Source organism: Ambystoma mexicanum, chromosome 8, assembly GCF_040938575.1.
Source record: "Ambystoma mexicanum isolate Mex_15411 chromosome 8, UKY_AmexF1_1, whole genome shotgun sequence".
NCBI lineage: Eukaryota > Metazoa > Chordata > Amphibia > Caudata > Ambystomatidae > Ambystoma > Ambystoma mexicanum.
The window spans coordinates 458,435,493-458,460,658 of NC_090929.1; the positions used below are offsets into that span (position 1 = coordinate 458,435,493).

General features: G+C 45.6%; 1 protein-coding gene across 1 annotated transcript in view; it reads right to left on the reverse strand.

The window, feature by feature from the left end:
* The window catches only part of ZMPSTE24 (zinc metallopeptidase STE24), a 413,896-nt gene extending 390,108 nt beyond the window's left edge, over positions 1–23,788 (reverse strand). The window contains exon 1 of the mRNA XM_069610066.1: positions 23,527–23,788. Coding sequence (XP_069466167.1) covers positions 23,527–23,634 — 108 coding nt within the window. The 5' untranslated portion in view covers positions 23,635–23,788. The remainder of the gene's footprint in view (positions 1–23,526) is intronic.
* Positions 23,789–25,166: the final 1,378 nt, after the last annotated feature.

Here is a 25,166-nt window from a genome sequence, read left to right on the forward strand (position 1 = left end):
CAAGAGGGGAGCCCCGTTCTCCGTACAGCTTCTCCCATCAGCACGGAGATCTTTTTCTCCCTTCACTCCTTATCCAATGAGCTGTTAAAGAAAATGTCAAACTGTCTGGATGGTGTCATCAAATATTGGATGGTGTTTCACTCGCTCATGCTCAACTCCACTAAGACTGAAGTTCTCTACTTCCCAGCTAAACAGGCAATCTTTTCCTCTCCTCTGCATATCTCCTCCGTCTACATTCCTTACTCTGCTTCTGCACATAATCTTGGTGTCCTCTCCCACCCATAACACGACATCTCGCACATCACCAAATCTGCCACTATCGCCAGACCCAACTTACTCAATATCAGAAGAATCCATCATCTTCTTCCTTTCAATATTGCTAAACGGCTAATCGCCTCCTTAGTCCTTTCTAGATTGGACTACTGTGCCAGCCTCCTCCATCTCCTCAAATATGTATTTTTCACCTCTGGGCAAAGTCCTCAACTTTGTGGTCCACACACTTGTCAAACTTTCTCGCTTTACCTCTACCTCTTCTGCCTGTCACCAGATTGGCTGGCTATCTATGAAAGAAATGGATAACTATGAACTTCTTCTCATCTTCAAAACTATCCATGGACTCACCCCACCCTATCTGCACATCTCACTCCCTACTCTCCTCCGCGCTAGTTTAGATCATCCTCAACTCACCTCCTTGCCACCACGAGAAGCCCTCTGTGCTCCCTCATTTCTGCTCTCCCTCGCTCTCCCCTTCACTGGGATTCTCTTCCTCCCCAAACTACGTACTACTCCAACTTAACACTATTTAAATCCAAACTCAAAGTTCTCCTTTCTGAAGAACCCTTTTCCTAGCACGCTACGCTACGCTACGCTACATCTTCACCCAGTTTTCTCCTCTCCCAACCCTTCATGGGCAATGCTACCGCACTTTTCCCCCCTCCACCCCATCATCCGTCCGTCCTTAATTCAGTTCTTTCTACATCATCCCATTACCATTTCATGTTGTCCTGTCCTCGTCCCTGGTTTATGTTACCTGGTCTGCAACGGGGTAAGGGTGTGGTGTTTGACACTGCTCTGGGCCCAGAAAACACTCTTGTTTCTGCACCACTCAGGCCACGCCCCACCTGGACCTTAGTCGATATAGCCCCGCAGCAGGGCAAGGGCGCAGTGTTTGGCGGCGCGGGCATAGTGGGGGCCTAAGGCAAGCCTGGGATGGCCTTGAACTTTTCCCCAAAGATCCCAGGTGAGAGTAAGGTGAAGGTGGACTGAGTTGGAGCCTGTTGCTGAAGTATGGCAGAATATTTTTGGTTCAGTTCTCGGGGCCAGCCGAGGAAGCCTTCATCTACCTCCCACTGCTCCTTTTCTGTCCTGAACTTGATGCACAAGATCAACCAGTTCACCTGCCCCAACGTAAGACGCTGGTCGTGAGGATGCAGCAGCAAAAGGGTGGGGAGTTGTGCATGGTCGCTACCACTGAATTAGTTTCTTGGGGGGACACCTGGGTGATCCGTTAAAAAGCATACCGATTCCGTGGGGGGAGGCCAACTTGCTGACAAAAGAGGTTTGTCAATTCCTGGGGGACAGTCAAGACGCCTTGGGAGGGGCATCAATAGCATCAGACCATCATAACCAGGGTCTGATGTATAGTAACTTGAGTAATCTGCTTGACATGTGACTCATGTAGGACGCACACATAAGAACCAGGAAGATTTACCCACTAATGGAAGTAGGTTCACCATCGGAGGGAACTCCACGCGTATGGACACTGCTAATGACATTGTTAATGTCAAAGCCAAAAGGATTTGCTGGTACGAACAATTTTTCCATTTTAATCTTAGCAGATAACTTCCTGCACTGTGATCCTCCCGACCACACTCTGGCCCCAACCATCTCCTTCTAGCGTTTGCCATCTGACAAAGCACCTTGGGTGTCAAAGTGGCCATGAACAGTGAGGGTGGTTGTCACTCCGGCGGTCCCTGCTAGCTAAACCCTGTCGCCAAGGCTTACTTCTGTGACCTCCAGTCTGACTCCTGATCTAGCATCCACCACTAGCTCTCTCATTGACCTCACTCTGTCCACCCCCACCCCATCTTCCATGGACCTAGTGGATACAATGACCAATGATACATCTGGAGATAAACCCCCTTTCAGCTCCTCCTTTAGCGTCTGGTGTGACCACCTGTCGTCCACGAGCTAAGGGTCTAGTTCTTTTCTTTGCTTAACCCTCCTTTGGGTTCCTAAGCCCCCAAGACACACAATCAATAAGGGTAGCGACATGAACACTGACTTAGCTGCCGAGGATGCCCACACAGCTGGGGGTGTAGGTGTAACCAAGTGCTTGTCGAGCTGGCGGACATCAGAAAATTGATTCTAATACTGATAGAGGTTCAGGGGAGGAGGGAGGGATTGATTGATTGATTGATATTTTATTTCTATCACGCTCGTATACAAGTGTTCCAGAGCGCGACAAGGCAAGGGAGGGGAACAGGGAAGAACAAAACAGCGATCTTACTAGGCCCAGTGTCATTGAGAACGCGCAAGTGCATGGACGAGGGGGGAGGGGAAAAGTGCATGGAAGGGGGGGAGGGGAAGTGGAAAGTGTGAAGCAGAGGAGAAACAGATAGATAAATAATAAAGGCAACAAACAGTGGTAATGCAGGCAGCAATTTGCAAGTGCTAGGTGTAAGGCAGCAGACAGGGTAGGTCTGATAAGTGCGGGAAGAAAAAGGGGGGGCTGTATGGGCACAGATACAGACCCCAGTGCAAGGGGTGGCCCGGAGGCAGTGCGGCAGGGTAAGTAGGTACCTGGGCCCGAAGGACAGAGGGTGGCCAGGTGCACGGTGCCAAGAAAACAGATCAGCAGAGGAGAGGGGGAGCGAAGGCAGAAGAAAAGAGGAAGGTCTTGCGGTGCTTCCGGAACCGGAGATGGTTCTCCTCAAATTTTAGAGTGGCAGGGAGGCTTTTCCAGAGGGAGGCCCCAGCCGAAGACAGATCTACCCCCAGCTCGTTTCTTTGAAAAACGACCGACCCTGAGGGAGTTGGAGGTAGAGGAACGAAGAGCTCGAGAGGGGACGTATTTGCGGAGGGATAGCTGAAGGTATTTTGGACCCAGGCCCCAGAAAGCCTTGTGGACAATGCAGAGGGTTTGGAGTTTAATCCTTTCATCCACTGGGAGCCAGTGGAGAGATTTTAGAGAGAGAAGCCCCAGGAGGGAGTAACCCCTGAAGAGAATGCTGTCCGCCATAAATTGGCACCTGGGAGTTCTCACCCCAGCAATTCCCCCCGTGAATCTAACAACAAGCTCAGGGTGCTTAAAACCAAAGCAAAGCCCTCTTCACTGGTGGACCAGTGGGCACACATTGCTCCAGAAGGGAGCAAACTACAGCACCTAGCCCAGAGCATAGAGGGAGCATGCTCAAGCACCCTGACCAAGGAGGGCATAAATGCTCCACAGTATATTTGCATGGGGTACCCAAACTGGCAATAAACAAGTTAGAACCAAGGATGCCCTCCTAAATAAAGGTCTACACTGTTTGCAGATCGTTAGAGGTGTGTTAGTCTCTAGGGAAGCTATGGCTGGATGTTGTAGAGTTCCTAGTAAGGGCAAGAATCCCTATGACACTGTTAAGCTTGACTTGTGAGACTTGGGGAGTGGCTAATGGGGTCCTGGAAAGAAGTGGGTGGGCCGGCTGGACGGGCAGGAGTGGGATTTTAATCATCCTCCAATACTCACCTAATTGGCGCAAACCTCATACCGCTGGATCGATGTCATTCGGGGACGAATTGACCGGGCCCATGGAGTTTGTGGTATTTTGAAAAGGGCTGGTTTTTCTTTACCGTCGACTCTTTTCCATTTTTTCTATTCTTGATGTGTTAAATTATGATCATGGTTATCAAGTATAATATTGTGTTAGGATGTACTTTGATGGCCGAATAAAGATCGGAATGAATGGTATCTGTCTTTAAGTCACATTCTCTGAACCCCATTGTAAAGAACACATGTCCTCCGCTCTGTTATCAATGGTAAATTCTGCATGCTTTTATGACAAAAATGCATTGCTTTCCCTTTGTTTTTGTATTAATAAATAAAATAAATGAGGCTGAAACAGATAAGATGCAAATCTCAGTCTAGTGATAGAGCTGCTCTTAAGCAAAATACAGTGACAGGGGTAGGTATCTATTCAGTTGAGGCAATTACCTGAATTAATTATTTCCTATCCGGACAGGTCTCAAGGATTGTTTGGGGAAATACCCCCTCGTCCGATGAATTGCGCAAATGCGGAGTGCCACAGGGTGCATGCTTATCTCCTTCACTTTTTTCAATGTCTTTTGTTGCCCTCTTTGTGATTTCTTGGAAGGGCTGGGAGTACATTTCACTAATTATGCTGATGACACTCAGATTGTGTTTGAGCTGAGTGGTAACTACACAAAAGACCAAATGTATCCTCTAAAAACTAGAGGATACATTTGGTCTATGCCAAGATACAGAATTGGATGACCAATAATGGCCCGTGTTTGAATGCTACCAAAACCGAACTTATGCCATTTGGTTCATCCCAGGCCAAAGCAAAACTGGATAGTCAGTATATAGGATTCATTATTGAACAACATCTTATCAAGGTAGTTGGCTAAGTTAAAACATTTGGCGTTGCGATCAAATCATCCTTGAACCTTGATGCCCATATTACCAACGTTTCAAATAAAGCCCACAACTCTGACTCTCGAGATTAATAAAGCTGTACGTCTCGGAGTCAAACTGTGCCACCCTGGTTCACGCACTACTCCTAGGCTAGATTATTGCGATGGGCTTATGTTCAGAGTAAGTACTAATGGACTAATACGCCTGCAGGTGTATCAAAACAACACTGTGCGGATCATCAAGAATGTTAACAGGCATGAGCCTATTTCTGCTCAGAGAAGGAAGCACACATTCAGTTTAAGGCGTTGACCTCAATTCATAAATGCCTCTATGGTCATGCACCCGGTTACCTGAGAGTAGGCATAAATGCTTACTGTTCGGGACGAACTACTAGATCTAGTAAGGAGCAAAAGAGCAAGAGACATGGGTAGGGCCTTTGCTGTTCAAGCCACCAAGAGATTGGATGAACTCTAAAAACGCGCGTCTGGATGATAATCTACTGAGTTTTAGAAAAATGTGAAAAACCCTCTTCTTTGAATAACGTGCTAGTGCCATTTTCTTCCCTGTTGCAATTCATTTGTATTCATCTGCTCTGTCCCCTCTCCCCTTTTCTCTTCTGTGCCGTAACGCCTGCGGGCTACGGTGCATTATAAACATATAATAAGGGTAAAGGAGGAAAATAGCTCTTCTCTTCCTAAATCAAAAAACCAGCCCAAGCATGAAAGTATTGTTAACTACCTTTCATCACTCAAAGACAGGGGATCCTGGGTATGTGGATGAGGCCAGAACATGCCAAGTCAAAGGAAAAGAGCATAATGTATCTGGTGGGAAGACGACAGGGGAATACATCTATATGTGGGTTGATCTTCTCAGTAGGACAAACATTTGGAAGTGGAAGGTAAATCGGCCAACACAGACACCAGAACCTCATTCAGTTAGAAAAACAAATCCAACACAGAAAAAACTACTTTGACGACCGCAACTTCGTGAAGGTAGGTAGCAAAAGGTAAGAGGGTTGGGGGGGGGCGGAGAGGCAGGAGAGAGATGGGGGACAAGGGGAATGATGGTGTGTGCTGCATTAGAAAAAGACTGCTCCCAAAAAAAAAAATCAGCAAATTGTCAGATTATGCTCATTTTCAGCAGAGCGAGAAAATGAGCAATTCGCATACTTGACATACAAACCACCAGCGCAGTATTACAAAGGTTTTCCTGACTATTTAGTGCCTTCAGTGCCTGCCTTCCTAATACTTGAAAGAGAATTTAAGTTCAAAGCGCACCTGCCCATTAAGGAACCAGAGGCATCCCCGGCCTCAATTTTAGTATTACGTGGAGAAAATAGCTGAGGGGTTGTGAAAAGGCCTGCCATAATTCTCAAGATGACCGACAGTGTGAAGGCTGGCAGATAAGAACGGGGCTGTGTGGAAAGGACGGGGCTGTGTGAAAAGGGTGTGTAAGTGTGGCGGGTGAGTGGGTAGCACATGATGGAGGTGCAGCCTGAGGATGTGCAAGTGGGGACGAGTGTGTGCAGGAAGGATGGAGCCCCTTTTCCATTTCCATGGCGGCAAGTAGGAAGACGGAGCAGCAGAGGGGGCGCTGCCACCACTGAAGGAATCAGGTAAGTGGGGGTGGGAAGAACGGGAAAACAAAGAGTAAGGGAAGGCTGGTGGGGAGTTAGATGGCGGGGGAAGCAGCAGTCAGGTTGCTCAGAACACTGACTTGTATCATGGGGTTCAGCCCAAATTGCGAGTAACCCGACCCGATCGGTTGCTCGCCCAGTCCTAATTGAAATTCCTGACATCCCCCTCTCACCATCAGGGAGACGGGCCTTTTGTTCTGAAAAAAAGTAAGAATGGAGGGCACCGAGCTAGCACTGTTTCAGTCAACCTACTTAAGAGATTGTGTGTTCAACCCATCATTAACTGGGATGAACTGATGAAAACTTATGCATTTATTCTGCATTTGTTAAAGCCCATTTAGGAGAAATTAATCATGTGCATGGTCTGAGGCCCATCATGACCTGCCTACAACTAGCTCTTACACCACTAGGGTTCCTCCTCTGCATCTGAGAAAACTCATGCTATAGACTATGAAAGGACTTTGATGATACAGATTAGTTCTGGAAATGACGACAAGTATAAGAGTACTTACTTATAAATTAGTGTTGTAACTAACAATTGCTAGTGCAAGCCATTACTATTTAAACAGTGGAACAGTCATTACTGTCATTTTCCTGTAACATGTGGGTGCGAGCCACTACTTTCCAAGCAGTCGCCTTTAAAGTGCGAGTTGCTACCGTTTTATTATTCCTAACTGAATGAGTGTAAAAATAGTGTTTACCTACCTTGAATAACAGATAGTCATTCTTCAAGTGTACCATTGGGTTTTGCTTTCCCTGATCGGTTTTAGACAGATCTAAAAAACAGTCTACTAGTTAACTTACTAACCTTGGGTAAAGTTTCACATTCTAAAAAGTAATAAGCGTTGGTACTGTTTTACAATTCTTAATTGAGTGAGTGTAAAGGCTTCATCAAAAAAAGTCATTGCACCAAGAAAAATGACATTGAAGCTGAACTCCATTTAAGCTTACGCTATGTATACCTTGCACCACGTTTGTGGACACAGGCCACAGGCACAGCCAGCCATCCATCCATCCTAGAATGCATCTATGGCTATGCTATTCCGGTCTAGCAGCTCACATAGCCGTCCACACTGAAAACCTTGACGTACCTCAACACCTCCGAGTATACAGCGACAACCTACAAAAAATGTTGTCTAGCTGGTGTGAAGGCATCAGGGAGTAGACACAGACAAGGGAGGAAAGATTGGGTTACAAACTAAAATGGGATTTCCCTACCTAACTGAAACCAATGATAGTCTGTGTCATGAAGTCCAAAATAAAGGTCTGTCTGTGTCCAAAACCTATACTTGCCCTCACATCTATTTATTCAAACTGTGTAGGGATGTCAGCATAAAGTGTTCCAAAAAAAGTTCAGAGCTTCTTCCAGCTCTTGGTCGGAAAGGGGTTCTCCCTTCCCCAGGATTCCAAATAGTTCACTTTCAATCGCAAGGCATTCCCTTCTTTAAGCTTTCAAGTCTCTCACTGTTTTCACAATATACTTCCTTAGGATTCTTCCCAGCTTTCTGGCTATTTGGCTCTTTTATCAATATCATAAAGTTCACTTCTTGAAGTTCACAATGTACCAGCTTCTCTGGATATTCACCATAGACAGAATAATCAAGTGGCTTCTCTTTAGTGGGGGTGTATTCGGTATAGGCACAGTTGTCAGACCACACGGTCCACCCATTACGGGTCATGCAACCGACACACCCGATTGGCTTGCTTGCCACATTTACACAACCACTGCTTCAGCTCAACAGCGGTATGGACATCTTCTTGCAGTCCTTTTTAACACTCATTCACTTGTTGGATTATAAACCTTCTCGTAGTATTGCCACATTTTCAACTTTCAATGTATACATTTGCTTCCCACCCCATCCCTCTTATGTCTCTTGCCAATGCTCGTTTTGTTCTCATTCATTTTAAAGTTTACTGCTGTTCCGGCCCTTTCGCAGCCTTCCCAATTTCACTAGTTATTAGTATTCACAAACCACTCCATTCATCAACCTTCACATTATCGTAGTCAAAACACATGCGTTTTACATTTGGACCGGCAATCTCATTGCCTCCGCTCTCCTCCGCTCACTCGAGCACTCAGACAGGCATTCACAACGCGGCTCGCACCACAGCTTCCCCGAGTCATTCAGCCTTACTCGACTCACCAGGTACGCTGTCCCTGCGTGACCTTCTGCGCTTCGGTGGGTTCTTTGTGGCTGCTGCTAATCCCGGAAAGCCCCTCTTCCTGGGTCTCTGACACTTCAGGCTACCGGGGCGGGAGTCCTCTTGACTGCAGGTCGTCGGCAACCTGACCCTGCCACCAGACCGTCAGACAACGCCTGCCACAAACTTCTTCCGCTGCAACGACTCTGCAGCACCACAGCGCTTCAGACACGCATCTCCCTACCTACACCTCCAGCTTCTCCATCTGCAAGCATTCCACAGGTGATCTCCTCAGCCTCACCTGAGCAGGTCATTTATACCGCCCCTTTGGCTTCAAGTGCAGGACATTCACATTGATTTCACAACAGTCTTTCTACTCGGCATCCGTCTTCCTCATCTCAATACCAGAGTGGTGTTGGTTTATGTCCGAGTTAATAAAGAATGAATGTGGCCTCTTCCTCGTCTCAGTACCATAATGGTATGCATTGGGAGGTTTTCTAACAACAGGGAAGGGATTGAAAATATCCCATAAAAGCCTGGGGGACATTTGATTCCTGATTAAAGGGAAACTGGGGATACAGTGTCTCACCCAAGGGGGCCTCATCCCCACTCCTCTCAAGTGATCCTCCCTCGCATATGCACCCCCAGGGTCAGAATCCGAAAGAGACCGATTTTCCCTGGCCACCGTGTGGGGGAGCGGAGGGGGTGAGGAGGGGAAATTTTGCGGAAAGAAGTGAGGACGCCCTCAGATTCCACACACTGGGCACACATCGAATCTCCAGCACACCATCCTAATCCACCAACAGAACCCGCCCACGTGCCTGACCTCCGGCTGCTTCCTGGAGCCTAGCCAGCCCACCTAAGCCCTAACCTGGCAAAATACACAACTGCATCTTTAAGTTCCCCACATGAACTGCAGTCACCAAGAGTATTCCAACCACAAAGCGCATAAACGCCATACAAATGGCTAAAGGGCACTGTATAAAAAGACCAATAGAATACAATTCCAAATCTTATCCCACCAACTTGGCACACTCTAAGATCACACTTCTTGATCCCACCAATCTTGGCATACTATGCTTCCAAGCATAGTATTCCTTTTAGCAATTCCAGGGTTCTTGAACCTCTCAATTGGGTGCAGGTCCAGACTTGCAGCACTTCATATGGCTTGGTTCACCGTTCTGCCAACCAAGTATCCTTTCATGGACTGTCTCCATCCACAGGGTCGCAGACCCTCTTAATGTTCGTTACTTTAAATATTGGCTTTTCATAAGGGTGCAGGTCCCAGACTTGCAATGTAGCACAATGTCTGCTTGGTTTACTTCCCTGCCAAGCATACAGTTCTTCTTTGTGCACTTTTCTTATCCTTAGGGTTCCAGACGCTGCAACTCTTGACTTGGGTGCGGGTCCCAGACTCACACTGTAGCGTTGCATCTACTTGGTTCACTCTCCTGCCAAGCATACAACTCCTTCTGGTTTCTTATTTGTATATTCAGGGACCAAGACCCTCTTGCTTTTCACTTCTTATTGATTTCAGGGTGCACGACCCTCTCCTTCCAATTTCTATGTCGAGCATGTTGCTCTCCCGAACCTCCTGGACCTCCTGGGGAACCCACGTATCTGATAGTTGCTTTTGCATAGTTACCAGTTTTTGCCCCTGAGGCTGCATCACTTCTTGATGCTCCGGTTTCAGTCAGGTGGCCAGTGCGGACTGCAGCGGCTGTGCAGAGGTTCGACAACTGTAGGCTGCGTGTTCTTTCCCCTCGCACTTCCTCAGGTCTTGGGATGCCGACAGGGTTCCCTCAACAGTAGCCAGCGTAGACTTCTCGTCCTGGACCACGCTCAGGCACATCTCTCCCTTCGGTTACGGCTGCCCCATTCATTGGTTCACGTCTGCCGCTTGGTACATGGCCCCCGCGGTTCCTCTCAGAGGATTCTGCTCTTCACGCGTCCCAGATGAGCCCCATTCAAACTCCAGCGTGGGATTGTTGCATTGATTTAGGCCAATCAGTGGCCTTGAGAAGCTAGACTGCTCACATTGGTTCACGCTAGTGATCCTTGGACTCATCTTCTTCGTCACTTTACCAATTTTAAAAGCATTTTCATGAAACATTGTACTGGTTAGTCTTCCAGTCCTGTCCGGTATATTGGATTGACTGGTTTGGCAACCTTATTTAGAGGGGGATGGAGAGGTGCGGGTGGAGTGAGAGGGGGGGGGTTTAGGTTTGGAAAAGGGCTTGGATATAATGAATTGAGTCATACCGTGTTCTCTGATAAGGGTTGTCTCTAATCCCAGGGGACTATTGTACAGTGGATGCACCTCCCTGGCCCGATGAAAAAGGTCTCCCACTAGGGAAGAAGGGGCGACATCCTCAGATTCGTCACAGCGGTCTATTATTTGTATTTCTCATTCTACTTTCTAGGTGCTTTGGGGCCTATGGGCGATGTAGCGCTCTACAAAATTTAAATCAAAGAATCTCCTTCCCCCCTTCAAGATATTTGTTTTTTCTCTGGTCATGCTATTGTCAACACGAACTGAGGTGGCTCTAGCAAATGCGCACATTACAATGGGACACTCGCCCACAGTAAGAGAGAGGGAGGGAGGCAGAGAGAATCGGAGAAAGGGCGAGCGAGAGGTACAGTATATGGCACACACAAACGGAAAAACTTTAGTTTAGGGAGACTTAAGTTAAAACAGTTCAATGTAACAAACCCCTACAAAATGTCAGCAAGTGTTGAAAGCTGTGCCACCCTATCTCTGAGGCCCCTGTTGCTCAACCCATGAGCACACTTATGACACAAATGAGAACACTTGTGACATCACCGGAAGCTAGAGTGCACTGATGACAGCCATGGCCTGTTGTCACTCTTACCAGGACATGGCCTTCAACCATGACCCACACCATGCAAAGCCACCCGAAGTAGGCACTGGGCCTGGCATGTAGTTAAGCTGAGTCACTACTTCTGCCCACTTTATCTCCATAATGGGCCCACGGGTGTACTACATTTATGTTGGAATACACTAGACATAATCCTGTTGGGGACGTGTCTTGAATCGGACCAAGAGAATGTTTTACTCAGAAGGACAGTTTCCTCCGATAGAAAAGGTAGTTGCATCATGGATGTCAGAGTGAGCTCTAGTCTTCCCGATAAGGTCATCTCTTAGATGGTCAGTCTGGTAATGGAGGGCATCTGAGTTAAGTTGGCGTAGTTTTGAACGTTTGCCAAATTTTATGGGTTTTGTCGTGTAAAACAATCACCTTAACGTCACTTCAACTGAGGTTTTTGTCATTGAATTTCAAGGGTTTTGTTATGCTAGATCTCGGGCCACGTGTACTAATGTTCTCTTTTCATATCCTCACAAAGGTCATGTTCAATATTATCAGTATGGTTATCTACACACCATGGAATTTTTACCCCATTACTGGTCCATGAATGAAAAAAAAGACAGAAAAAAAAGGACAGATTTACACCAAACCACTAAAAGGCACATCTGCAACATTTCTAGATTTGCATTGAGCATTTTGTTCTATGAGCCTGTTTAATGAACACACATGGTCGCCTATGGCAAAACCAATGCAAAAGGTGAAAAACAAGCCATTGTTTAAATTCTTTATAAGGTTGAAACCTGTGGACGAGATAGCACCAAACGTTGCAGCTTTGGGTGTCCTTTTGAAAAGGGTCATCCAGATACAAACGAATCAAACATTATTAGCACTACAACTTTCTCAAAGTCATTGAATCATGGGAGTCATCTTAAATATGGGGGAAAAAAGACCGTCAAAAAATATACACATGTGCACAAACACTGAAATCGGGAGCTGGACCACATACATACATAGCGGACACAAAATAACCTATAGTCGTGGGTCTACAGATAAAGAAGACTTGGGGGAAATAGGACAAAATACAAACAAGGCCAGGTAGATTCTATTTTCACATTATTTGCAAAAATTGGGATCAGGTTCAGCTTTTTCAAACAACATTTTAAGTCGATTAGAATTCACCAACATGTTTAATATTCTAAAGCTTTGTATAAGATTAATGGTCAACGCAGCTGGTCAAAGGATATGGCTTCAGACAGCAAAGCCACGCCTCGTGTGACGCAAATCAAAAAGCATAACCTTTTACACCATAACATTAGGTCAATACTTCCAACAAATAAATGTATGTGCACAAACATATATGCATATTTTTGCTCATTCTTTAATACATTTTGCCAGGCAATCTGCTCAGACCAGTGAGGTGAGCAGCACCTTCCACAAACTAGACTCTGTTATAGTGCAACCCAATGTGAAGAAATCCTATATGATAACAATGATTATTTTCATTTATGGCAACTGCTAGCTAAAAAAGAAAGTTTGGATTACAAGAAAAATACTTTTTAACTTGAAATATATTTTTACTTGTCTAAAAACATGGCAGCCAGGAAAAAGAAAGTATTTCTTCTGGAAGGAAAAAGTAGTAATTTCAGCTTCCATAATGGGGAGTAGAATATGCTTAACTCATTCTCACCAGGAGCCCTGCATACAGGTTCAGGCCTCAGACAGTCCCCTGTGCCATACAAGGCAGAAAGCCTATTCTGTATGATCAATTGTTTGCTATCAGGGGTTGTTGGGCATGCAGTTTTATTGCCAGCTGCAACCACTAGATAGCAGCACAGTGCATTAAACAAGGAGCCCTCATGCTCGAGTCCCCTTTATTAAAATTCAAAATATATTCTTATTTATTTTTGCATTTGTAGAAGCGTGCTTAACCCATGGGGCAACTAGGCACTGGTTACAGGACAAAGATCTTGGTTGGAGTACTGACGACTGATGGCAAAGGATGGAGCCCCTATACAAAGAGCCAGGTTTTAAGGTGTTTTCTGAAAGTCCAGTACGAAGGCTCAGAGCGCAGGGAGAGTGGCAAGGAATTCCAGAGCTTGGCTGCAGTGACTGGGAAGCTGGTGGCAGTAAGATGAGCGAGTGGGCCTTGTCGAGTTTGCTTTTTCCGAGTCCGTCATGTATGGTGGGGTAGTGTTGGTGATGCATCGGTGGGTGATAGGAGAGGTTTTTGAATATGATGCATTCACGAATTGGAAGCCAGTGCAACTTTATTCTGGCAGCTGAGATGTGATCCTGTTTGGGAAGGCCAAGGGCGGCATGGAGGGTCTCGTTTTGAATGATTTCTAGTTTGTTGATGTTCCACTCTGAGGTGCCTGTGAAAAGAGAGTTGCAGTAGTCTAGTCTAGGGCCTGTGCAATCGTGAGGCAGCTGTTGGCGCAGAGGAAAGAACTACTCGAGTTTATATGTTTCATACTGTGGGCAGCTCACGATATAATGGCACTGGCATGAGTTAGGTTTAGGGTGACGTCGAGGTAGACTGCTAATGCTGTCACTGCAGGAATGCCGTCCATCATAAAGGAGTGGTACACTGAGTCTAGGTTGTAGAGTAGAATTTGTGGCTCGAGAAGTAGGATTTCTGTTTTTTCACTGTTCAGACAGATGGGACGCCATCCAAGTCTTGATAATCTCGTAGACCAAGTTGAGTGTGGTAGAATCCAGAGTCTGGTCTCCTGTGAGGGGTAGGAGGGATTGTGTGTTGTCAGCATAGTTCGTGTATGTAATTCCAAGGGCATCCAGGAGATTGAAGAGCGGTTCTGTGTAAATATTGCATAGTGTGGTGGACACACAGAAGCCTTGCGGTACGATTGTTCTGATCCAAATCTATTTAAGTTATCTACTTAAGCTCGCCACGAAAATGAGCTTACAAGTCTCTTTGCACAGAACGCTGGTCCTGAACATATCGCTACGTTACCGACCGAGCGAGAGCGTATAATATATATCTTTTGAACGAGACTACTCATACATCCGTTTTGAATACCGCACACATCAAGATGGGTAAGCGCCTGTCAGGTTAAGACATTGTCACTTATTAGAACCAATGGATATGCTATTTTGTGGCATAAGATCTCTCTCGCACACATTGATATTTTGACATTTTTGTGTTTTACCCTTAGTGCACCATTTGACATCTTCTGTCTCGACTCACCTTGTTCAAAAACAGAAATCCTTCTGTTACTCCACACTCTAAACAAACTTGATTTGCCGAGGATTGCATTTAGAAACGCTAGATACCGAGAACCCTGCATTTCAGAACTGTTTGGATAAAATCAGTACCTCCCACGTTAGAGGGCGAGTTCCTTTGATTTATATTGCATATGCTTCATTGTTAAGGATTCTTCTTGGTCTGGTTAAGCAGGACAAAGCACTTTTCTGAAGCGACTGTTCATGCTCCAGACCAACGAATCTGTGCTTCACAGACATACCAATGTACTTGTCAACAACGTCATGATATCCGATTTGGAGACTCCAAATCGCATTTCTAATTACCCCATCAGCTCATATTCAGGAGTTTGGAAGTTACTCGATTATTTTTTGGTACTTTCTGTCAATTCATTCTTGAGCTCCGCACTAATAACTATGACACTTACGCTGTCCTAATCTTTAAACATACTTATATTTACCTTATTTTATCATATTTTCAGAATGAATTAATCTGGATATCTTATACCTGGAGAAGGGTAAAAGGCCTGAAACGCCTAGTAGAAGATAGGTGGACAAACAACATCTGTCACTTAACCTCAATATCTCCTATCAAGATATCAAGACAACCCTACAGATGAAATACAGTTACCCTCCCACTACTATGGGATTATAGAATTACAGTTGGGTTACCTAATTAGTTTAGGATATCTTATTTTCCTTGAAAAACCTTTTTTGTGCCTCAAACACATTGCTGTAACCTTTGTTTGGACCTAGATGACCCAATTAATTTATAGATGGAATGTATATTTGAAATACATTGTTGAATGTTTATCACTTGTGTTTACCTTATATGATTTTTTGAAACTATTTATTTGCCTTTCTTGGTTACGTTGAAAAACTGAGGAACTTAAAGTACATACGAATAGAAAAAAAAACTTTGAAGTTTATTAGCAGCTTGTTTTAGTAGTCTTACACTTTGTGCTTATTTGTGCCACGATGTTTTCAAGTCACAATCTTTTTTCTACTGCTCTGGTAGCACAGATCTAACAAGGAGCATGTGAAAATTATGTTGGAATTATTTACAACTGAAGAACAAAAGAGTTCACTTTTTAACTGGTGTGCACCCTTACAACCCAATTCCCAAGAGCAATAGGGATGTCAACCTCAGTTGCCTCGATTTCTTCATGCCAACTACTTCCCTTACCGACGCATCCTACCATAATTCTCCCTTGCCTCAAATCCCTTGAAGGAGTGGTATTTGATTGGCGTGTAACAACCAATAAAATAGACCTCCACGCCAGTGGCATTTCATATTGAGCCTCCCATGGACTACATAAATTGTTTGTAACCCCCCCTACACTATTGAATGCAAAGTATGTCCAGGGGGCCCATGCTCTAAAATAAGAAGTTTGTCTACTGCTTATATTTTCTATTAAAGCAGTCATCTTAATCCTTTTTTAAAAGAGTCTAGTCCCCCCCCCCCTGACACCCTTCAGGCCCTCCTAGGGAAGTTGGCCCCACAATTTGAAGACCACTGCACACACCTCCCCACCCAAAAATAAATAAACACGCCTTCATTTGTTTGCCATAAACGATACTGACACTTCGATGAAGGTGATGGTCAAGGAACATTTCGGCAGTTGTAGTCAGATCAAAACAGTTACACTAAGATAAATTTGGTAGCAGCATTCTTTTGTTTACGGACAGAGTCTTCAAAATACAGGTGGCACAGTGAAGTCACCTATAATTAAGTTTCACATCACTTTGGTTTTGGCAGAGACTCCTCTCATACAGACCTCAACCTGGACATACCCACAGCCCAATTCTCCCATGAAAATATCATGACCATACTTTACTCAACAGCATGATCTTCAATGCCCTCTCCATTGCTAAGCAAGTCATTGAAATCGACAACCTCTGGAACTATCAACTAGACATCCTCTACACAACACAAGGATCGAAATTAAAATTGGATAAGCAGAAGCTAAAATCAGCTGCTATGCATCTGGCTTTAAACAGTGAGCAGAAGCTACCACTAGGTAACGAGGAGCTGGTACAAAGCATTCCACAAATGTAACTTTCCCATAAGATGCAAACGTAACATTTTGACTAGTATGTATCACCCCTTATGCTTTAAATGTTGCATAGATGTGTCCTAAAACTCATTTATAGATTGTCCCAAGCGTACAGAGTTAATGTCGCAGAGAGGTAGGTTTGTTCAGCATCAGTTGGCCGAAGGAGCAAAAACTAGCTCCTTATAGCTCTTGGTATCAAGGTAACCAGGATCTTCTAGGCCACAAGTGGGAGCTAAATAGCTCCCAGCTCCCCTAAATCATAAACCCCATCTACGTTAGCCAACGCTTGGCTCATAGAAACCAGCAAACGCACCATTATAGAGAGGTTGCCACCAGACCAAAACATTCTCCAGAAAAAATGGTTGGGAGTTGGATTGGTAACCTCACCTTCAATCACAAAGGGACACTCCGTGCTACTCTCTCCAAACATACGCCAATACCAGGCCTCAAAATGTGCACTCGCCACTACCCGACGGCTACTGATAATCGGCACTTGGCGAGTATGAAATGGAGTGCTATATCTATTTGGCCAACAAACAGGTGGCGAGTTACTTTATGTATCCAACTAATAATCTGCAACTTGAAATTTGTAAGGCTGCTACTAAATTGCTGCTTCTCCATTAACATCACATTCCTCGTCATCATTTGCTTTCTGCGCTCTACGTTCAACACCACCTTCACAGCCAATATTGCCTAACTTTCTTCAACTCCAATGTAATCATTATAGGGGAATTAACTTTGGGTCAACAAACACAACATTCCTGAATCAAACTTCTTCATGCAAAACATCAATGCCAGGTATGCAATTTACCCTCCCAAACAGATCCAGCATTGTTTAAGAAAAATGCTACCAAATGGTTTACTGCCAAACGTCCTCCACTCCAAACAGTATCTTCACTCCCTGCAACACGTTTGCCGCTTACAACCCTCCTGCAAAACCTGCCTACCTCTCCCATACAACAGCGTACAAAAAAAAACAGATAATACCTCAAAAGGGCATTCATTCTGCACCGCCATGATCTGATGCTTCCAACTAAATCCTATTCGAAACTCTCAATTCCTACATCACCACATGCTTGATGCATTCTTTGAAGAACATTCCCTTCTTCGTCAACAAAATGTCCACCATTTGCTACACTACAAAATTTGCTTTACCAAGTGCCCCTCCTCCACCCTAACTCCTGTCTTTAAATCTGCTCCCAAAGTCAGTTACTCAAGATCCACGACTCTGCCGAAACTTCTGGATCTCCAATTGAACCCTGCCCCGTCCCCATCATCTTCAACATTTCCACCCTGATCTGGAGGGGGCATCCTCCTCAATTCCACACTGGCCTCTACACTGCACCTTCTTTCAAGTAGGCTATTGTCACATCCCTCCTTGAAAACTCCTTTGCTCTCTCTGTATCAAATTTGTATTTACTGCAAGTCATATAGTGTGTTCCCCGAAAATGCTGTTCCTCAAGTTGGTGGGTTAAAATCACATTTGTCCTTTAGTGCGGTGGGCGGAGCTATGCCAATGTTTGGACTTTGGGCCACAGGAGTATGAGCAACGCATAAGCTACCCTCGAGCCTACAGTGAGAAGTTGGTATCTATGAAACGTGATTGATTTAAATGGGAGCAGTACACAGTGCTTTATTAAGTGGGCCGTGGACAGCCAGGGCCCTCCCCACCCCACGGTCCCACCACAATATTGGCGAGAACCAACTAATTTCCCTAATAACTTCTCTGTGCAAAGCTGATTTTAGAATCATGCCTAATACCCTCCCTGTATAAAGTTTAATTGAGAGAAGTGTGCCTATTAGCGTGCCCTAACTGAACTGACTCGTGTCCAGAATTGTCTCTCTGCGCTTAGTTCAATTTAGTCTAAGTAAGTCTAAGACTGCGCAAAATCTAAGTTAGAAGTATAGCTAATAGTATACCTGTGTAATGTAGAATCTAGAAATGTGCCTAATAGTCTAATATCCCCTCTATACAAAAGTGAATCTAGAGATAGACCCAATATCATCCCTATACAAAATGTTATCTAGAAGTCCACCTAATAGTCTAATATCATCTGTGTAATGTAGAATCTAGAACTGTGTCTAATATCCCATCTATACAAAATTTGAATCTAGGAGGTAGACCTGATACCGTCTGTGTACAGTTGAATTTAGAAGTGTACCCTAATAGTACATAATAGCCTAACATCATCTCTGTGTACAGTTGAATCCTGAAGCGCACCTTATAGTCTAATATCATCTCTGTGCAAATTGAACTTGGAAGTGTGCCTAAAAGCGTGCCCCCACTGAATTTAGAACTACAATTAGGAAGCCCTCCTAAAATTCCACCTAAAGGTCCAAACTAAAACCATACCTGGGGTGTTGCTACATTTCGCCTAATAGCTTACCTGTATTCCAGCTAACTAGAAGAAAGCCTTCCGAACAGCGTAACTGCGCTGTAGCTTCAACTAAATAGGCCGCCTAATTGGCATATCCTGAGGTCTAGCTACACCTCAAAACGGCCTAATATCTGCAGGCTAGTACAAATAGTACACCAAAACCTAGAAATAGGTGAATAATATCACCCGCCTTCGTGGAACGTAAATAAAGTCCAATAAACGGTAAATTGCACTTGAATCTACACCTAACAGCTCGTTCCAAGCATGACTGCACCCACTCCACCAGAGTTTGTCGGAAACATCCACCGTGGACCGCCCCCACTCCCCGATCTGCCTTCCCCCAACCCTCCTTCCCAAATCATCCCACCCTCCTTCGCATTCCCTACCATTCCCCTCTCCAAACACCAAGCCAGAAGGGCACGATGGCGAGCAAACCACCCTAAGACCACTCTTCCCCCGAACCCCACCACCGACCAGCCAACGTTAACCATGCCCGCTCCCCCCATTATCATACCAGGCACACCCCACCCTGCAATCATCCACCCCCGCCTTGCCCACAAACCCCTGCCACCTTCCCTCCCGTCCGCACCCTTTCCCCTCCCTAAAAACTGCACGCCTAGCCCAAGCAAGAACCGAAGCCGCATCCCCTTCTGACCCTCCTACCCTCTCCGACACTCTAATCGCAGCAAAGAAACTAAAGAGGAAACGTACCTGGTCCCCCTCAATCTCTCAGCACTCTTCGCCTCCCCTGTCTCGACCCACCACCTCATTCCACCAATCACCTCCTTCCTCCTTCCCCCGTAGCTTCACCCTTCCTGAAACCCCTCTCCCTCGATTTCTCATCAACTGCAACTCCTAACCGCCCACACCCCACCTTCAAATCCCCCGAGCCAATCCCGATCATCCGAACACACGCAGCCACCCAATACCGGCCGAAGCCCGCCAACTTTTCTGCTTGCCCACTATTCCCATCGGTCATCGACCACCCTCCCCCTCTCCCTTCCCAGCTTCCACTCTCTCCGCCACCACCACCCCCTCCCCTCCAGCTCCGAGGCCAACCTCGCCTACCGATGTGAACTGCATCCTATTTAATGCCCGATCCGTAGCAAAAAACAGACACTGCATCTTTGACCTCCTCACCTCTGACAAACCAGACCTGGTTTTCATCACCAAAACTTGGTTCTCTGACGACTTTGCTCCAATCGCTAATGAAGCCTTCCCGTCACCCCCCCACACCCTCACCCCCCCACCCCCGCCGACTACTCCCTCATCCCACTGAACCGTCCCTCTAGAGGAGGGGGAGTAGCATTTGTCTTCAAATCTCTCTTCTACGCCTCAATCATCGACAACCAACCTTCCATTCCTTCCTGCAAATCTCTCCTCGTTAAACTATCCCTCTCCCCATCGCTCTCACACAGCTTCCTAATAATCTACAGGCCCCCTGGCTAAGATAGACAATTCGCAAACAACCTCTACGACTCTATTGCCACCCTTCAACTAAACCATCCCAACCTCACCCTTCTTGGAGACTTCAACATATGGCTCGACATCCCCACCAACCCTATGACACACTCTCTGGTTGACGTTTAGACGCAATTAACCTCCAACTCCACATAAATGGCCCGACTCAATATAAAGGACACACTCTTGATGCCATCTTTAGCTCCAACACCCATCTCCAACACCCGGATGCATGTAAACCCCCCCAACCCTATCATCTGGTCCAATCATTTCATTCTCTCTTTCGCCATTCGCTCACCCAACCCCCTTCCCGTACTCGAATCTGAACCTCCGAATCTACGCATATGCTGGAAAAAACTAAATCGTCCCGGACCTAGCCTACGCACTCCTCCAGTCTCCACCACCTACCTGCCGTCCCAATAAACAACTAATCCCTGACGCCTTCGACTCATGGCTCAACGCATCTCTGATGCGGCTCACACCCCCTTGCAAACCATCAACCCGCCGCGGCCTCTTCTGCGATGGTTCACTCCTGAGTTGAAGAACACTAAACAACTATATAAATACCTAGAACGCAAATGGCAGAAAGACAAAACCTAGGAGAGCAGAGCCACCTTGGCCCGACACCTTTACCAGTACAAGGCCGAAATCCGGAAAGCAAAAAAGACCCACTACAGCTCCCGAATCCTGAACTGCAAAAACCCAAGCAAAGAACTCCACAAAATCATCTATGAATTCACCAAACCGGCTTGCACCACGACCGTCCCGACCCCCTCACAATCACTGTGCGACTCACTCTCCCTCCACTTTTACACCACGGCTCTCGAAAGAACTCATACTCTAGCCACCAAACTGGCCCTCCTACATCCACCAGGCAATACTCCTCCCATACCGGACAGCCCACCAGCTGCGACCACTACGCAACCAACGTTTGAATCCTTTAGTCCAATATCAACAGAGCAATTTCTCAAACTTCTATCTGCCCGCAAACCATCTGGCTCTCCGCTGGACCCTTGCCCAGTCACAACCCTCAAAGAAATGTTCGCTTCCACCTGCGCAGGAGAACACGCAAGATCCATCATAAATGCCTCCCTTTCCTCTGGTATCTTTCCCGACGCATTCAAAACGGTTCATGTCAAACCTCCAATTAAAAAACCTTCCCTCGACCCTCTCGAGCCCAAAAACTACCACCCCATCTCAAACACCAGGTTCCTTGCTAAACTCATTGACCGACCCGCCTTCTCCCAACTAAATGCCTTTGTCGAAGCCAACAACCTCCTAGACCCCGCACAATCAGGTTTCAGAGCCCGTCATGGAACTGAAACCACCCTAACCTCAATCTGGGATGACCTTAAAATGACGGCAGACTCCGCGGGATGCGCCGCACTAATCCTTCTCGACCTATCCGCCGCCTTTGACACAATCACTCAATCCTCCTAGACCGCATCCACTCCCTAAGAATTTGTGGAACCGCTCTTAAATGGATAGCTTCATTCCTCAAAGATAGGTACCAAATAACGATAATTTCCACCTATACCTCCCAAGCCCGACCAGTCGACACAGGAGTCCCACAAGGAGCTTGCCTACCCGCCCTCCTGTTCAATCTGTACTTGATCACCCTCCCACCAATAATTCGTTCACACAACATCCTGTGTTACAACTACGCCGACGACACTCTTTCTAAAACTCCTGAACTCAAAACCCAACCCCCGACCTGACCTCCTGCCTCCTTGACATAGAACTCTGGATGACCCAAAGCCAACTCTTGTTAAACCCCTCCAAAACAGAAATCATGGTATGTGGCAACTCCGAACTTCTTCCGCACCCACTATCCTGGCCATCCGACATGGGCAACTCACCGACCCCCTCCAACTCAGTGAAAAATCTTGGATGCACCCTTGACTCTGACCTAGCACTCTCGCGCCAAGTCAACAACGTCTCAAAGTCCTGCCACTACCACCTTAAAACCCTTAGGCGCATCTTTCCATATCTCTCCGCGGTCCAATCAATCGTTATATCAAGACTGGACTACGCAAACCCCCTATACCTTGGAGTACACACGTACCAACTGAATAAACTCCAAAGGGCACAAAACGCAGCAGCCAAAATGCTACTTGCACTCGGCCCAAGAGGCCACATCTCCCCAGCCCTTAAGACGCTGCACTGGCTCCCGGTAGTCCGAAGGGTGACTTTCAAAACCTTATGCATCTCACATCGAGCACTGCACAAAACCGGACCTCAATATCTTCAAGACAAGCTAAAAGCCTATCACCCCCCACGCACCCTAAAATCAAGCTCAGCCGGCCTCCTAATCATACCTAAGACAAACTCAGTCAGCTTAGGCGTATCATCATTCTCATGCTTGGCCCCCACGCTGTGGAACTCACTCCCACCCCAAATCTGCCTAACTGAGGACTTAACGCCTTTCCGCAAACTGCTGAAAACCTGGCTCTTCCCCCAAAACCAACCAACTAACCCAAACAGACTAACATCATCTCAATGACACCAACCCAACAAACTACCTGATCCGAGAAATTGACAGCTAATAACCCTCATTATAAACTAGAAGGACAAACAGAACTAAACTAGATCAAAGCAGTGAAGTGGTTAATAAGAATAAATCATACGGAAACAGTAAAGAGATTTAAACTTCTGAAATGGACATAATGCATGAGGGGTGAACGAAGTGAATGGTGTGGATGAAATAGTTAGAATGGATGAAGCGTGTGGAACAGAGGAATGCTTGAAAAGGAGACAAACCAGTACGCATACAAATACATGAATGGTTACATGCATTTATATATTTGTTTGCGTACCTTACTATGGGCGGTGTACTTTTTTAGGCCACGCCTATCCCGCAATCCACGCCCCCACGCAAGTCAAGCTAGCTATGATTCAGCCAGCACAAAAAAGTCAGACATACCATGCTTTAGAAGACGGACTTGCAGTACGACAGATATACAAATAAAAGACATTCTTCATATTTCCATATGACTCAGCCCAGAAAAGCTAGCTTGGTCATTTACAGGCAGCAAGCACGAAAGCTGTTAAAGAGAGAGACCATGATCGCACCCTATAATGGTGGCAGAACAGGCCACTCTTCAGGAAGGAGCCAGCTCTCCTCCGTCACCTGCCAGTGATTCAGTTCTAAATCATAGTGCCCACTTACCTGTCGGTAGCTGAGGTAAGCCTCCCATAGATAGACGACCCAAGAGAAGACCAGCACCGATAGGAAGATCCGCTGCTCCACCGGCAGATCCAGCAACGCTAGCAGCATGACCGCCGAGGGAATGTGGGTCCGTAGGACAGCTTGCTAAAGGAAAGCAGGACAGTAACAGAAGTCGCTCTGCTATACCCAGATTCTGTCAACGCTACACATAAGGAACTATGAAGGAGGAGAGGTTGCTTGGCCGGTAGCAATAAACATAGAGAACGGACTACCAGCCCTTCTCATAGGGGAGGAGTGCTGCCCGGCAACTGTAGAAAAGAGAAAGGACTATTAGCAATGCACAAGAGAACCTAGCAAAACTAGACAAATAGCGCCCGACAAGAATGACAAAGAACTGTTTTAAATTCTATGTCAAGACTGCATGCTCATATTATGCTTTCTCTCTTTACTTTAAACTCACGCAGCATTGAAACACTTACAAACCATATATACACATATTACACATTAAAAACTACATATCCCAGATATAGTCTTTCTGTGTGTAGTCCATTTTGAAATGTCAACCAAAACCACGTGACATTTTGAACCAATCCTGGAACCCAATGTGCCTTGACATTCCTCTGTCCTTCCTCTTTCTTTGCTGCTCGGCAGCCAGTTAAGTGTTGTGGATGCATTTACGGTTAGTTATTGTATTAGATGACAGAAAATGCTTAGAGAGCTTTAAGTTTATTAGACAGAGAGAGTGCAGCGGATAGGAATTTGGTGGCGCGTATCCGCATTCAGTAAGAAGGTGATTATAATAATTTGACAAAGCATACATGCCAAAATTCTGCATAACTTTGGAGGGAGATTGTCACAAAAATACAGATTTTCAACACATTAATAAAAAAGTCATGATTCTGTTAAAGATTCGGAGGCGAAGGATTATGCTCAGTTCTACTCTTCTCCTAGTAAAAAAAAAACGGAATGAACACCAACAATGAACTACATATCCCAACATAACATGAGTGAATCTATAGTTTGTGCTTCATAGGTCTGTTTGTCCACATGATCCTTTCAGTTCAATTACGTTCTACAGTCCCTCAATAAACACTCTCCACTTCCTTAGTTCCTCCTCTTTCTACCACTGATCGACAACTGATAACTTGCGCCCCAACTGGTAGACGTCTTCTCTCTTCCATATGCTCTGATCACTTCACAAAGCTGCTGGTTTAGCCTCTGCCCCTGTCAAAACATACATAACATCAATTAAACGAATCTTCCTGGACCAGTGGGTAATCGCATATAATAACAATGGTTTATGGTCATTCCATCGAATCATTCCATCAAATTTTTACCATCGAATGACCATTCCATCTAAAAAAAATGCATCGAAAATATTAACATCGAATGCATGTTTTTTTCCTTTTTTTTAAATAGGGGGCACCCTCCAGCCCCCCATTTTTTACCCTTTAAAACCCATTATAAATTACACTAAACCGTTTACCTTGAAAAAACATGCATTCAATGCATATTTTTTTGATGCAATTTTGTCGACGGAATGGCATTCAATGGTAATGCTTTAGATGAAATGACCAGATACCAAAAACAATACGCGACATGTCCAGTATCATCACAATACATTGATAAACATCTTGTTA